Below are 15,000 nucleotides of genomic sequence, written 5' to 3' on the forward strand. Positions count from 1 at the left end.
ATATATATATATAAATGCAGCACCAGTCAAAAGTTTGGACACACCAACTCATTCAAGGGTTTTTCTTTATTTTTACTATTTTCTACATTGTAGAATAAAAGTGAAGACATCAAAATTATGAAATAACACACACGGAATTATGTAATAACCAAAAATGTGTTAAACAAATCAAAATATACTTTAGATTTTAGATTCTTCAAAGGAGCCACTCTTTGCCTTGATAGCTTTGCATACTCTTGGCATTCTCTCAAACAGCTTCGTGAGGAAGTCACCTGGAATGCTTTTCGAACAGTCTTGAAGGAGTTCCCACATCTGCTGAGCACTTGTTGGCTGCCTTTCCTTCACTCTGCGGTCGAACTCATCCCAAGCCATCTGAATTGGGTTTAGGTCAGGTGATTGTTGAGGCCAGGTCATCTGATGCCTGCATTCCATCACTCCACTTGGTCAAATAGCCCTTACACAGCCTGGAAGTGTGTTTTGGGTCATTGTCCTGTTGAAAAACAAATGATGGTCCCACTAAGCGCAAACCGGGTGGGATGGCATATCGCTGCAAAATGCTGTGGTAGCCATGCTGGTTAAGTGTGCCTTGAATTCTAAATAAATCGCCGACAGTGTCACCAGCAAAACACCCCCACATCATCACACCTCCTCCTCCTCCAAGCTTCACGGTGGGAACCACACATCTGTTCACCTTCTCTGTGTCTCACAAAGACATGGCGGTTGGAACCAAAAATCTCAAATTTGGACTGATCAGACCAAAGGACAGATTTCCACCGGTGTCATGTCCAATGCTCGTGTTTCTTGGCCAAAGCATGTTTCTTTCTTCTTCGTCTCTTCTTCTTATTGGTCTCCTTCATTAGTGGTTTATTTGTAGCAATTTGACCATGAAGACCTGATTCACGCAGTCTCGTCTGAACAGTTGATGGTGAGATGTGTCTGTTAGTTGAACTCTGTGAATCATTTACTTGGGCTGCAATCTGAGATGCAGTTATTTGGCTATTTCTAAGGCTGGTAATTCGAATAAACTTATCCTCTGCAGTCGAGGTAACTCTTATCTGGGTCTTCCTTTCCTGTGGTGGTCCTCATGAGAGCCAGTTTCATCATTACACTTGATGGTTTTTGTGACAGCACTTGAAGAAACTTTCAAAGTTCTTGAAATTTTCCGGATTGACTGACCTTCATGTCTTAAAGTAATGATGGACTGTCGTTTCTCTTTGTTTTGTTGAGTTGTTCTTGCCATAATGTAGATGACGACAGTACAGACAAAATAATGGTCTTTTACCAAATCGGGCTATTTACTGTGTACCAATCCTACATTGTCACAACACAACTGATTGCCTAAAATGCATTAAGAAGGAAAGAAATTCCAAAAATTAACTTTTAACAAGGCACACCTGTTCATGGAAAAGCATTCCAGGTGACTACCTCATGAAGCTGGTTGTGAGAATGCCAAGTATGCATCAAGGCAAAGAGTGGCTTCTTTGAAGAATCTAAAATCTAAAATATATTTTGACTTGTTTAACACATTTTTGGTTACTACATATTCCATGTGTGTTATTCATAGTTTTGATGTCTTCACTTATATTCTACAATGTAGAAAATAGTAAAAATAAAGAAAAACCCTTGAATGAGTCATTGTGTTCAAACTTTTGACTGGCATTTTATATACACATATATGTATATATATATATATATATATATATATATATATATATATATATATATATATATATATATATATATATATATATATATATATATATATATATGTATATATATATATATATATATATATATATATATATATATATATATATATATATAGATATATAGATATATATATATATATATATATATATATATATATATATATATATGTATATATATATATATATATATATATATATATATATATATATATATATATTCTTCTTTCGGCTGCTCCCGTTAGGGGTCGCCACAGCGGATCATCCATATGATCCGCATAGTGATTTGGCACATGTTTTACGCCGGATGCCCTTCCTGACGCAACCCTGGTCGCCTCTTACGACACAGGGATATGGTACACCTATTTTAACCGGGGTATACACCGGCCCAGTACACTGGTACTCACTTCGCCGACCTCGGAAGGATGACAGGCTGAGTCAACCCCCTGGTGTATTAATTCAGTGGCCCAACGGGGCTTGAACTCAGGACCTTTTGGATCCCAAGCCGCTGCCCTTACCACTGCGCCAACACCAGGTGTGTATGTGTATATATATATATATATATATATATATATATATATATATATATATATATATATATATATATATATATATATATATATATATATATATATATATATATATATATATATATATATATATATATATATATATACATATCCACAATGTATTACGTATTCGAATAAGTTTTAAAACACAGGCGACGATGTAAATGTTATCAAACTACTTTGATAACTATTATCTCAGGTGAGAAGTCCAAGTCTTCAGTTTTTTTCATCTTCTGCATTATTTTTGAAAACACCACTCATTTGTGGTTTCTATAAAAGTTTCACTGTCATTTCAATGTAGTTTTTATTTCAAGTTTACGATATAAATCTGAAAATTGTATTCCAAAAATTTATACAGTTGTTAATGAGCAAAGATTTGCATATATAACGTATTGAAGGAGGCAGGTCTGCTCATACACAATGTTCGGTGGGTTATTCAGATCTGAGGGGATATCATAAATCAACCAGGTACACAATATACTAAACTTGTATGAAAATCAGAAACAAATTGTATTACCAGGAAGTTGTGCTTCGATGCAAACAGTTGTGAGGAGCAATAACAGAAGGCAACATGGCTTCAAGATGATCATTGTCCTGCCATTTAGAAACAGTAACATGTATGTTAGTTCACTAAAATTGTTTTGACAAGTAAACAGACACCTCAACAACGCAGAAAAGCTAACAATCATTCTGAAACAAACTGGGATAAAAGGTGTACATTTTTGCTGACAATTATCAAAACTTGATGATATTCAATGATAAAAGAACATTTGTGTCGTGCTGTATATGATTTTCAATGAAAATGTAAAACCGGGTGAAGCGCAGGTGGACAAACTGTTAGGTCACGAGCGTGGTCTAAAGCTGTTTGATTGATCCGCACTCCAACTACACTTCAATCAGCCTAAACTACAAAATGAAGCAGCCAGAACACATGGAATCCACCCAGAGACTCAAGGTATTGAATGACTAGCAAATGGCTTGGGAGAGGGATTACATGAAGCAATTCGAATGAAACAACCACAACAAAAATATATGATGCAACCAACAATTAAATCACCCTTTAATCCTTCTCAATATGTGCACTAAATATAAACCAAGCAAATGAACGTGATAACTGATTTAACTGGCTGATGAGACTATCATGCACACACAGGAGACATACATCAGGTTGACAAGACAATGAAAAGAGTTGTTTGGGTAAATTTGGGGGTGGAGTTGGGCAGGAGTCTGACATGAGATCAATCCCCTTATAAGGCAAGCAAGCCAGAGACAGAGAGCTGTCTGTGTGGTGTGATTCAGTCAGTTAGCAGTTCAGCCCCATTGCATGACAAGTTCTGTAGCACCAAAGGGAAATAAACCTCAACCACCCCATGCAAGGTGGAAAATATGGTCTTCTCTCTTTTTACCAATAAAGACCACATTCATCGTTTAAACATTAGATGCACCTCCTGACTGTTATGGTAAGCAGCCACAGATTATGTCTACACGGTGAAACTACATAATCCGCAAAGAACAACAGTCCTTCTGACACCCAGACAAACCCAGACACCCTAACAAATGCAAACCATTCAACCAGAGTGGATTATGTGGTTCCGTGTTCTATTTGGATTGTGTGGTTTTACCGTGTGAGACATAATCCACATCGATGCTCACCATAACAGTCAGGAGGTGTGCCTGATGTATCAATGACAAAAGCGGTTATTATTGGTTAGGTATTTATCAGTATGTCATCCTCATGAGGTTAAATAAGTCTGAAATCCAGATAGGTGATTGTTTGATGTTTAATTGGTGTTGATGATGTAATCTTTGTCTGTTTGACAGAGTTAATGGGCTGAGGTCTCTGGGTTGGTGGTGATGCTTGGGTGTTGGACAATATCCAATGGAGATCGTGGTTGTGCTTGTCACACTCTATGTGTTTTGATTTGCCTAACAATCACATCACGTGCCTTCTTGTTGAAGGGTTGGCATTTGTGTCTGGGTGGCAGACAGACGGTTGTTCTTTGTGGATTATGCAGTTTTACAGTATGGGATATAATCTATGGCAATGCTCACCCTAACAGTCAGGACGTGCATCTGATGGATAGAAACTGGCGGGGTGTGGATGCACATTATGTAAGATATACAAACCGTGCTTCCCCATTGTCTCGGGTTGCTCACCTGCATTTGATTTTTCATTTATTTATATTTTCATTTTTGGATGCTTTCTGACAGTTCTGTGATTTTTTCCTGGTGCATCGGTTTTGATGTCTGTCGGCACACAAAATTACCGTGCTTCTCCATTGTCTTGGGTCACTCACCTGAATCTTTTTTCATTTTTTTTCACTTATTTATATTTTCATTTATCGATGTTGTCTGACGATTCTGTGAAATTTTCCAGTGTACCGGCTTCGAAGTCCATCAGCACGCAAAATTTCAGTTTTTTATGTCACTCGGAAGGTCCCGATCTTTAATATCAGTCACTGGTTAGAAACAGCGATATTGAAGTACATATATACTTACGAGGTGTGCTTTCACGTCATGTAAGCGTATGAACAGTGCTTCCCCATTGTCTTGGGCCACTCACCTGCATTGGATTTCTCATTCATGTCTTTTCATTCATTGGCAAAAATTATTTTTTTTAAACAAGTATGTTCATCGCCTCCATTTGTTAATTGCAAAATTGAAGCTTTTTCAAGTATATTGGTCAGTCAATTTTCTTATTCTGTCTGTTTGTCTGTCTGTCTGTCTGTCTTACTGTCAATCGACTACAAGTCACAATTTTAACCCGATCTTCACGAAACTTCACCATGTCGTAGAGTTTGTTAGAAGCAAGAAGTCTATTGTTTTTGAGGTCCAAAGGTCAACCTAGGCCAAAGGTCAAAACTTCAGTGAGATTTATGAAGTCCTCAATTTTCATCCAATTGACTTGAAAATTGAAGAGGATTTATATTTCTGGTCACTGAATTCAACCAAAAATTATTTTGGAGGTCAGCATCGGCCCAAGGTTTACCAACAACTTAAGTGAGATTTCTAAAATGCTCAATTTTCATCCGATTGACTTGAAAGTTGAAGAGGATCTATATTTCAGGTCACTGAATTCAACCAGCCAATTATTTTTGAGGTCCACATGGACGAAAAGGTCAACATAGGCACAAGGTCAACAACTTAGGATCATTTTCCAAAATCCTCAATTTGCATATGATTGACTTGAAATTTGAACAGGATTTGCCTATCATTCAATGAATTCAACCACCAATTAATTTTAAGGTCCAGAGGTCAACACAGGCCTAATTTCCAAAATTGAAAATTGATAGATAGGGCCAAAAACTATATATATATATATATATATATATATATATATATATATATATATATATATATATATATATATATATATATATATATATATATATATATATATATATATATATATATATATATATATATATATATATATATATATATATAGTTGTGGTTGAAGAAATTCGCAAACCACCATTCAGGTCCCGTAGGTGAGGTATCTCTGTAAGTACATGTGTATTTGCCCCAAACCCGTTGTTTAGAGGGAATAAATGTGATTCATTCGGGCTGCGACCCTTTAAGATAGCCGTTTTTCTGTTCTATCTTTATTTTGAACCAACCACGTCTCAACGGCCATCACACAACAACCACCAACCGCAACACCACTTCACAACAACAACAACGCCAACAGCCACGACCTTTACCGTCATGGCTCGCTCCCGTAAACATCGCATCACCGCCATTCCAAGCGTCGCCATGGCCATCACCGCCACAATAAACCCTCCACCACCTTCACCTCTCCTCCTTCTGCCGCCATTCCCGCTTGTGGACCGCTTGTGGACGCCGAGCGTCAGGCTGTCCTGACCTCGTGCGGGACGCGCGCCGAGCCTCGGGTGCAAAAAGCGGCCTTTCCGAGGGGAAGTCGGATCAGGAATGATTCACGCCCACTTCCGATCCGTCCAATCATTAAGCGCGGGGCGATTTGGCCCCGCCTCCAGGCGCGTCGGAGTAGAATCGATATATGCAGATTCGCGGATCAGGAATGATTCACGCCCACTTTTCTTCCGTCCAATGGGCGAGCATGGCTCCGCCCCCGAGCCCATCCCGATCCGGAAATCTGCATATGCGTTCTCCTGTCGCACTATAAAGCGCCGAGCGCGGGGCGAATTCAGAGTTTCTGTTTCGGGCTCGGGCGAGTTGGAGAGGTGTGGCGGCGGCGGCGAAGTGTGGCAGCAGCAGTCAAGACGGGTCTGGAGGAGAGTCGGTCTGTCGGGGTTCGGAGCCTGTCGGGGAGCTGCAGAGAGGGGAAGCCGGGAACGCGGTCGAGGTCGCAGTGGAGTCGCTCATCGCGGGACCCAAGCAGGCCGGCTATCCTCTTTCCCCAGAGCATCAACAACCCCCCGTTTCCCCCCTGCGCTGAGATAGTGCGAAAAGGGGGCCCCGTTCCCACCCCATTCCAAGCAGTGCCAACGAAACCCGCGGAGGAGCACGGAGTCGGGGCACCGCCGCCATTTTGCGGCTCATCACAAGACGGGTAGGCTCTGCCCGGTCTCGCGCCCACAGACCACGTCTGCCCCCTTGTCGTTGAGGGTGGCCCCTTTCTTTTGCTTTTGAGTACATGTGTTGTCGGCGCCGTCTGTAAAGTAAAACTGTGTAAGTGTTGCCGTGTGCTCGCGTAGTCGGTAGTAGATCTGCATTGTGTTTCTTTTGTTGCAATTGCTTTTGGTGCATAATTGTTGTGTTTCTTTTACATTTGCTTTTGGTGCATAATTGTTGTAATTGTATATGTGTGCTTTCCGTTTGCCGCAGAATAAATGTGCCTTATGTTGAACTGTTTTTCCCGTTTCGCTTCGTCTTTTCTTTAATTTAATCTCCATCTTACTTCACGTAAAGGGTTGGTTGTAGGCTAAATACGCCCGATAATTAATCGGAACCGTCGAGGTTGACGATAACACCGCTCGGTTATCCCGATAGTATGGAACGGGTCGCTTAAAGTGGCCCGTGTCCGAAGTCGACCTGCGGCGAGGTGTGATCGCCCGGTCTATCCTCCGTGTGGGTACTTAGGTAGGTCGAATTTGGCGAACAACCCTATCCCACGCGGGGGCCGATTGGCACGATCGTGGTGAGGCCGAAAGGCCCACCCGTGACTAGTTCCCGGCGTTAGTCCGAGAGGGTCACGACGGAATTGTCCGTCCGGTGGGCGACGTGCCACGATTCGAGTTACGTGGCCGCTCGCACTCCGGCGGACGCGAATTCGCAACACTGGTGTCAGGTCGTGGGACACAAACTCATCCCCCTCCTCGCGGCACTGGTGACGGAGAGCGGGAAAACGGGCTCTCCTGTCTCCAGCTAAATTCACGGGAATCGGTCCAGGGGTGAGAGGAGCGACCCCCGATTCCCTCCAAATTACGAGCGATTTAAATTAACCCTTTACGAGAAATAAGATGGCGTCTCAAGGCGAGCGGGAGCCGGGGGTATTAGGCATGTGTAGTCATGTAGGATCCATGGCCCAGGTCGGTTCTTTTTATAATTATAACCCCACCACTAACTGTGGTCAGTGGGAGCGGCTTGAAGAGGAACTTTGCCGGCAAACGGAGTCGCACAATGGCAGCGCGATCGCACCTCAGCGCAGCACGGAGCGGGCTGATATTAATGGCACAGCACGAGGCGTGAGCTCCCAATCACCGGTTCAAGGCACGTGGTCACGGCATGTGCCATGGCAGGCGTGGCAGGATGACTATGCGAGCATTGGCAGGCTTCAGGCACAATTGGGGGATGTCTTGGAAAAGGTGAAGCGTTATGAAGAATATATCGAGGAGGTGCAAAGTGGAGTGGACGAGTCACAACGGCACGCAGACGAGCTTCAGAAAAATTACGTGTACGGGGGGGGGGGGGGGGGCACAGCGATTGGACGATTTACTGGAACGAATTCGGTGGCAAAAACATGACTTGGCCAATAGAGTCGACGAACTATGTGAGCAAAAGAATTTGGTAGTGTTTTATACCCGTCAGTTGGAATATGCGAAGAGCAAACTGAACAAAAGAATAGAGGAACAGCAGATTGGTATCTCCCAGGAAAGGAAACAATGGGAGGAAGAATGGAAAACCGAGCTTGAAAAGAAACAAAAGGAGCACGACTTGGAAGTAAAACAATTAATGGAAAAATTATTGGAGGAAGCAAGGCGGTTCAAAGAACTGGAGGGGAGAGTGAGGGAAATACAGTTGGAAGAGAAAAAATGTGAACACGATGGGGAGTTGGAACAATTGAAGGAAGAGATAAGAACAGGCAATCAGGAAAGAGAAAGCCTAGAATGGAAGATAAAAAGAGGAGAGAGACAGCTGGAGGAAAGGACGGAGGAATTGCTGGAAAAGTCAGAACAGTTCAAAGAACTGCAGGGAGAATTGAGGGAGGAAGGAGAAAAGAAAACAAAGCTCGAAAAGGAAAAACACAAACAAGATGGGGAATTGGAACTACTGAAGCGAGAGGTAAGGGCAAGCCAGTTTAAAAGAGAAATCCTGGAAGGGGAGATAAGAATGGGAAAGGAATGGCAGAAAAAACTAAATGAATACAGTAAAAAAAGGGACGAATTGAGGAGGGAAGCGGTGGAAAGAAGAGATGAAATGAGTGAAGAAGCATGCAAATTGAGGGAGGAATTAGAAACAAAAACTTCTGAGATACTGAAACACGAAAACAAAGAAAGAGGATTAAAAGACGAACTGAGGATGTTAAAAGAGGAAAGGAAGAGAACAGAGAATGAAGCGTTAAGGAACCACACTGAGCAGATTGAACAATTAGAAGCCAAAGCAAAGTCGGAGTGTGCGGAGATGAGAAAGGAATTGGAAAAGAAAGTTTCTGAGTTACAGAAACACCAAAACAAAGAGAGGGAATTACAAAACGAGTTGAGGATGGTGAGAGAAGAAAGAACGACAACAGAGAATGAAACTTTAAGAAACCACACTGTACAGATCGAACAGCTGGAAGCGAAGGCCAGATTAAAGAATGAGATGCAAGAAAGAGTAATGATGGAAGAACAAATCAGACAGGAGAAGGAAGTCAGCCAACTGAAAGAAATAACGAGATTGCAGAATGAGGAACAAGAAAGAGTACTGAAAGAACAAGGAATGAGACAGGAGAAGGAAATCAGCCAACTGAAGGAAACCACGAGATTGCAGAATGAGATGCAAAAAAGAGTAATGAAGGAAGAACGAATAAGACAGGAGAAGGAAGTCAGCCAACAGAAAGAAATAATGAGATTGCAGAATGAGGAACAAGAAAGAGTACTGAAAGAACAAGGAATGAGACAGGAGAAAGAAATCCGTCAATTAAAGGAAACGATGAGATTGCAGAAGGAGGAACAAGAAAGACAGTGGAATAGAAAACTGAAGGAGTATGAATTTGAAACTGAACGACAAAAGGAAAAAAATAGGTTTGAATACGAGAAGAAAGTAAAGGAGCAAGGAATGAAGCAGGAAGGAGAAATCAGGAGATTGAAGGACACAACGAGATTGGAGAGGGAAGAACGAGAGGAACAATGGAATAGAAAACAAAAAGAACATGAATCTGAGGTTGACCAATTGAAAGAAAAGCTGAGGCTGGAGTACGAGGAGATAGACAAAGAACAGCGAATGAAACACAAAATGGATATTAACCAAATGAAGAAAACCATGAAACTGGATAAGGAAAGACAGGAGAGGAAACAAGGAAGAGTAATGAGACAGCAGCAAATGAAACACAAAATGGAGATGAACCAAATGAAGAAAACCATGAAACTGGATAAGGAAAGACAGGAGAGGAAACAATGAAGAGTAATGAGACAGCAGCGAATGAAACACAAAAAGGAGATTAACCAAATGAAGAAAACCATGAAACTGGATAAGGAAAGACAGGAGAGGAAACAAAGAAGAGTAATGAGACAGCAGCAAATGAAACACAAAATGGAGATTAACCAAATGAAGAAAACCATGAAACTGGATAAGGAAAGACAGGAGAGGAAACAAGGAAGAGTAATGAGACAGCAGCGAATGAAACACAAAAAGGAGATTAACCAAATGAAGAAAACCATGAAACTGGATAAGGAAAGACAGGAGAGGAAACAAGGAAGAGTAATGAGACAGCAGCAAATGAAACACAAAATGGAGATGAACCAAATGAAGAAAACCATGAAACTGGATCAGGAAAGACAGGAGAGGAAACAAGGAAGAGTAATGAGACAGCAGCGAATGAAACACAAAATGGAGATGAACCAAATGAAGCAAACCATGAAACTGGAGAAGGAAGGACAGGAGAGGAAACGAGGAAGAGTAGTGAGAGAACAGCGAATGAAACACAGGAAGGAAATGAGCCAATTGAAAGAAACAATGAGATTGGAAAACAAAGAGCAGGAAGAACAGTGGGAGAGAAAACAACTATATGAGTGTGAAATTGAACAACTAAAACGGAGAGCGAGATTGGAGTCAACGTTGATTGAGGAGCTCCAAAGGGAGAACAAACAGTTAATGGGGCTCAGAGAGAAAGAACGACTCCAATGGGAAGGAAAAAGGAACCAGGAAGAGATAGAAATAAGGAACAAGGAGAGAAAATGTATAGATACACGGGAGACAGAAAAAATAGAGGAGAGGCTGCATGATAATGACAAGGTTAGAGACGCACACACACACACACGGAGGTAGTGGAGGACCATGAGAGGAGCTGGCGGACTGGGTGGAGACCCAGTGTGAGCAGCTGGATGGCCTCCTCCAGGAACGAGGGGAGGGAGTATTCCCCCTTGAGGCGAGTCACGACCAGGTGGGTTCGGTCGTGCTTTGCGAGGTTGAGGGGACGGGTGCTGTGGACAGGTGCACGGAAAGCTAGGGGGGTATAGAGGCTCGGAGACCCTTGTGGGGACACGAATCCCCAGTGTGGTTGTCCCGGTGTGTGTGGTGCAAGGTGTGAGTGCGTCCCCGTGTGTGGAAGCGACCCCGTGTGTGAGTGGTGTGGTGGCAAGTGTGCCGAAGGGCGTGCTTCCCAGCATGCCGTGTGGAAGTGAGACACCGCGGGTGAGTGCCCCCGCGTGTGTGAGTGGTGTGGTTTGTGTGAGGGAAATGGCACGAGTGAGTGGAAGGCCGCGAGTGAGTGGAGCCACGTGTGCGAGGGAGGTGGCATGCGTGAGTGAACGGCCGAGTGCAAGGGAGACCGTGTGTGTGAGAGAGCGGTATGTAAGGGAGATGTCGGTTGGCATGCGGGAGCACGCAGCCGCGTCTCCCGGTGTGAATGTAATGGAGTGGACTGTGAGCGTCGTAACACGCAGGTGTGCATGGGTCGAATGGCGACGGAGATGGCGACAGAGGGACAAAAGCCGGGTAGCGGCTGTAGCTGTTTCGGGGACCGTGCTGGGTTCACCCAGCAGCGAGCGCGAGGTCCGTGCTGTGCAACGCACGAGGCCCCCACGTGCTCGCTTGCGAGAAGTCCCGGTCCGGAAACGCACGCGGTGGATTTGCCGATTCCGCGGACGGACAAAGTTTAGGCAGGATTACGAATTTGGACCGGACGGATTCTCCACGCGAGCGTGTGTGTTCAGCTCCAACAGGCAGAGCACATGTGTTTGCGAGGGGAACCCCTTGAGACGTGGGGCTTGTGTTTTTTTATGCGCCGGGTGACGTCATGGCTGCGTGTGTGGTTGGAATCCGGGAGGAGGGTGAATCCCTGCCGGATGGCACCGTCCAAGTGAGACGAGGGACGCGAACAGCTGCCATGACGTCACGCCACAGGTGCGAGGCTGTGAATTGCCGCGCTGGTGCGCAGGTTGTGAGTTTCCGCGCTGGTGCTGCACGATGAAAAAAAAAAAAAAAAGGCAGCAAGCCTCGCTTTCGGGTGAACAGGATTTCCCGGGCAAGGGGTGGAAGACCCCCTTACCTGGGCACAGGATGGGCACGAGTTAGGGGGAAGGGTTAGCTTAGTTAGACCGGCTCCATGGGGCAGGGGTAAGTCCTCACGGGGCCCGTGGAATGGATAGGTAGAGGGATTTAGATGAGATTTAGGTTGGGAAATAAAATGATTTTTTTTTTAGAAGACAGTGACAGACAGTGAATGTGTAGAGGGGACGTAGTTTAGCAACGTAGTGTTAAAAGGAACGTGCTATAGTATAAGGGACGACGTGGGAGCACGAGTTAGTTAGGGGATGCAGATAGAAGGATGGCAGAGTTCAGCGGTGTGCGTGTTGAAGAGTTGGTGAGTTGTGTGGAGACTTGTTGAGTGAGTGAGGCCAGCGGGTCTGTGTGTGTGGAGTGAATGGGGAATGCATGGTGCGATGAGTGATTGGGGGGAGGAGTGACTCCCGCCCAAGGGACCCCGGGGTCAGTGTAAAGTGAGTTAGCTGGGTTAGTCAAATTTACAAAATAGAGGTCGTTTTGCTGTTGGTGGGAATGTAGGCTCGAAACCCGTTTGGAGGGGTGCTGGAGCCCTGTTGACGGGCTGGGAGCGTGGCTGCGAAAGGTGAGTATCGCTGAGTGGGTACCCCGGGCATCAGGCTAGTCGACGTGGTAGGCCAAGGGCCCATGGGGGGCCGGGATGGCGTAGTGGGCACGGGTGGGTCCGCTTGGTGCGGGGCCCGGGGCGCCATTAGCCGCGTGGGCAGTGTTGTGGGCACGGGTGACCCTCAGAAAGGGGCCCGGGAAGCCAGCCTGCCACGTGTGCATTTCAGGGGAGGTGCCATGGGGGGCACTCCCCGGTGTTTAGGGAGCTGGTAGGCTCGGAGGCAGTGTAGTGCCCGGGGGTGCCATCGTCGGAGAATCGGCAGAGGGTCGTGCCTGCCAAGGGGAGCCACGCGTCCCAGCCAAGAGACCGTGTGAGGGCACGGAAAGAAAATTGGGGGGCGAGGCCCGAAATTGTGAGGACACCAACACAGGCGACGGGAATCTGGGTTGTTAGAACCAATAGTTTAAGCGAGAGGCGTTTGTTGAAAGCCACGGGGTAGTTTAAAGGTTAATGGTTAGGGTAGATTAGGAGATGTACCCCTCCGCACCATCCATCCCTTCGCTCTCGTTGTGGGCCGCTGGACCCACTTTGTGTTATAGATCGCTGAAGTCTGGGGAGGCCATCCTGAGGCTTGAATTGGGCCTCGACACAGGACGCTAGCTCTCCCTTGTTCCCCTCCGGGAAGGGAACGTAGGGGTTGGGAGTAAGCTAGGTGACAGGATAGGTTAGCCGAACAAGGACGATAAAGGGGGTTAGGGGACGAATTATAGTGGGAGATAGGAAATAAAAAAATTTTTTAATTAATTCATTGGGGTGAAATTGGTTTTGGACAAATTAAGGGGGTGGGTATGGACAGTGACAGGCAAAGGCGATAGGTGGGAGGGAGACCGTAGGGTAGGTCCGAGCCCGCCTTCCGAGTGGCCAGCACCACCGCACTCCCTCCACCAACCTCCACTGAACGGCAAAGGCTGGCCAGCTTCATCTGCTGGCTGCGTTGCTGCAAGGCCTGTGCCGGCCCACTTCATCGGCAGCTGTTGTTTTGCTGCAAGGCCAGTGCCGGCTGGATCGTCAGCAGCTGTTTTCTGCAAGGCCTGTGCCGGCCAGTTCATCTGCCGGCTGTGTTTGCCTGCAGCGGCCTTGTTCTGCAGGCTGTGGTTGCCTGCTCACCTTTTCAATGCCATGCCCACTGCCCCTGTTCACCAGCCCCGTTCAATTTTGCTTTGCCCCCCCCCCCCGTTCATTTCCCTGTGCGCTAGGATCATCAAGCAACAGTTTGCAAGCTGCAAGAACTGCCGTAGGCAGCTGCAACACGGGCCTGCAGTGGCGGCCCGTGCAACGTGTTTGCGTCCATTCATTCATCCATCCATCCATCCATCCGTTGTGCTCATTGCGTGTGCCACTTGAGCTGGCACGGAGACTGCGTTTGTGCAGCCCATGCACCGTTGTGGTTCACTGCGTTCAGTTCAAAAGGGAAGGCCTTGGACTGCGTGTGAGCAGCCGGCGACTTTCCCCGTCACCTGCATTGTTGAGCCAGAGACTGCATGCGAGCAGCCTGGCTCCCTGCTAACTGCTTTCTTTTTGCAGAGTCCATTGATCCTGGGCCATGGTTGAGTGTAAAATTTGTAAGTTAAGGTTAAGATGTACTGTACATATGAGTGCGCCTCCGGCATGTCTGTCTTAGCGCCGGCAATTTTATTTCAGTCGTCCGTGTGAGTGGGTTTGTTTAGTTAGTTACTCAGCCCTCAGGTTATTTATTTTGGGGACACGAATACCGTGAATGTCGCACTCAGGGATCCGTAGGTAAAACGTACTGGGGGAGAACTACACATGATGGCACACGAAAATTTGACGACTCGGGAGGAGTCTGTAAAAAGGGGAGGGGGTAGTGTTGTGGTTGAGGAAATTCGCAAACCACCATTCAGGTCCCGTAGGTGAGGTATCTCTGTAAGTACATGTGTATTTGCCCCAAACCCGTTGTTTAGAGGGAATAAATGTGATTCATTAGGGCTGCGACCCTTTAAGATAGCCGTTTTTCTGTTCTATCTTTATTTTGAACCAACCACGTCTCAACCGCCATCACACAACAACCACCAACCGCAACGCCGCTTCACAACAACAACAACGCCAACAGCCACGACCTTTACCGTCACGGCTCGCTCCCGTAAACATCGCATCACCGCCATTCCAAGCGTCGCCATGGCCATCACCGCCACAATAAACCCTCCACCACCTTCACCTCTCCTCCTTCTGCCGCCATTCCCGCTTGTGGACG

At 45.7% G+C, this 15,000-nt stretch overlaps 1 protein-coding gene across 1 annotated transcript in view; it reads right to left on the minus strand.

The window, feature by feature from the left end:
• The window catches only part of LOC147028296 (collagen alpha-3(VI) chain-like), a 299,418-nt gene that overhangs the window by 238,617 nt on the left and 45,801 nt on the right, over positions 1–15,000 (minus strand). The window contains exon 5 of the mRNA XM_085876545.1: positions 2,793–2,869. Coding sequence (XP_085732671.1) covers positions 2,793–2,869 — 77 coding nt within the window. The remainder of the gene's footprint in view (positions 1–2,792; positions 2,870–15,000) is intronic.

This window comes from Eptatretus burgeri, chromosome 4 (assembly GCF_056783735.1).
Source record: "Eptatretus burgeri isolate ZD-2024b chromosome 4, Ebu_testis_v1, whole genome shotgun sequence".
Lineage (NCBI taxonomy): Eukaryota > Metazoa > Chordata > Myxini > Myxiniformes > Myxinidae > Eptatretus > Eptatretus burgeri.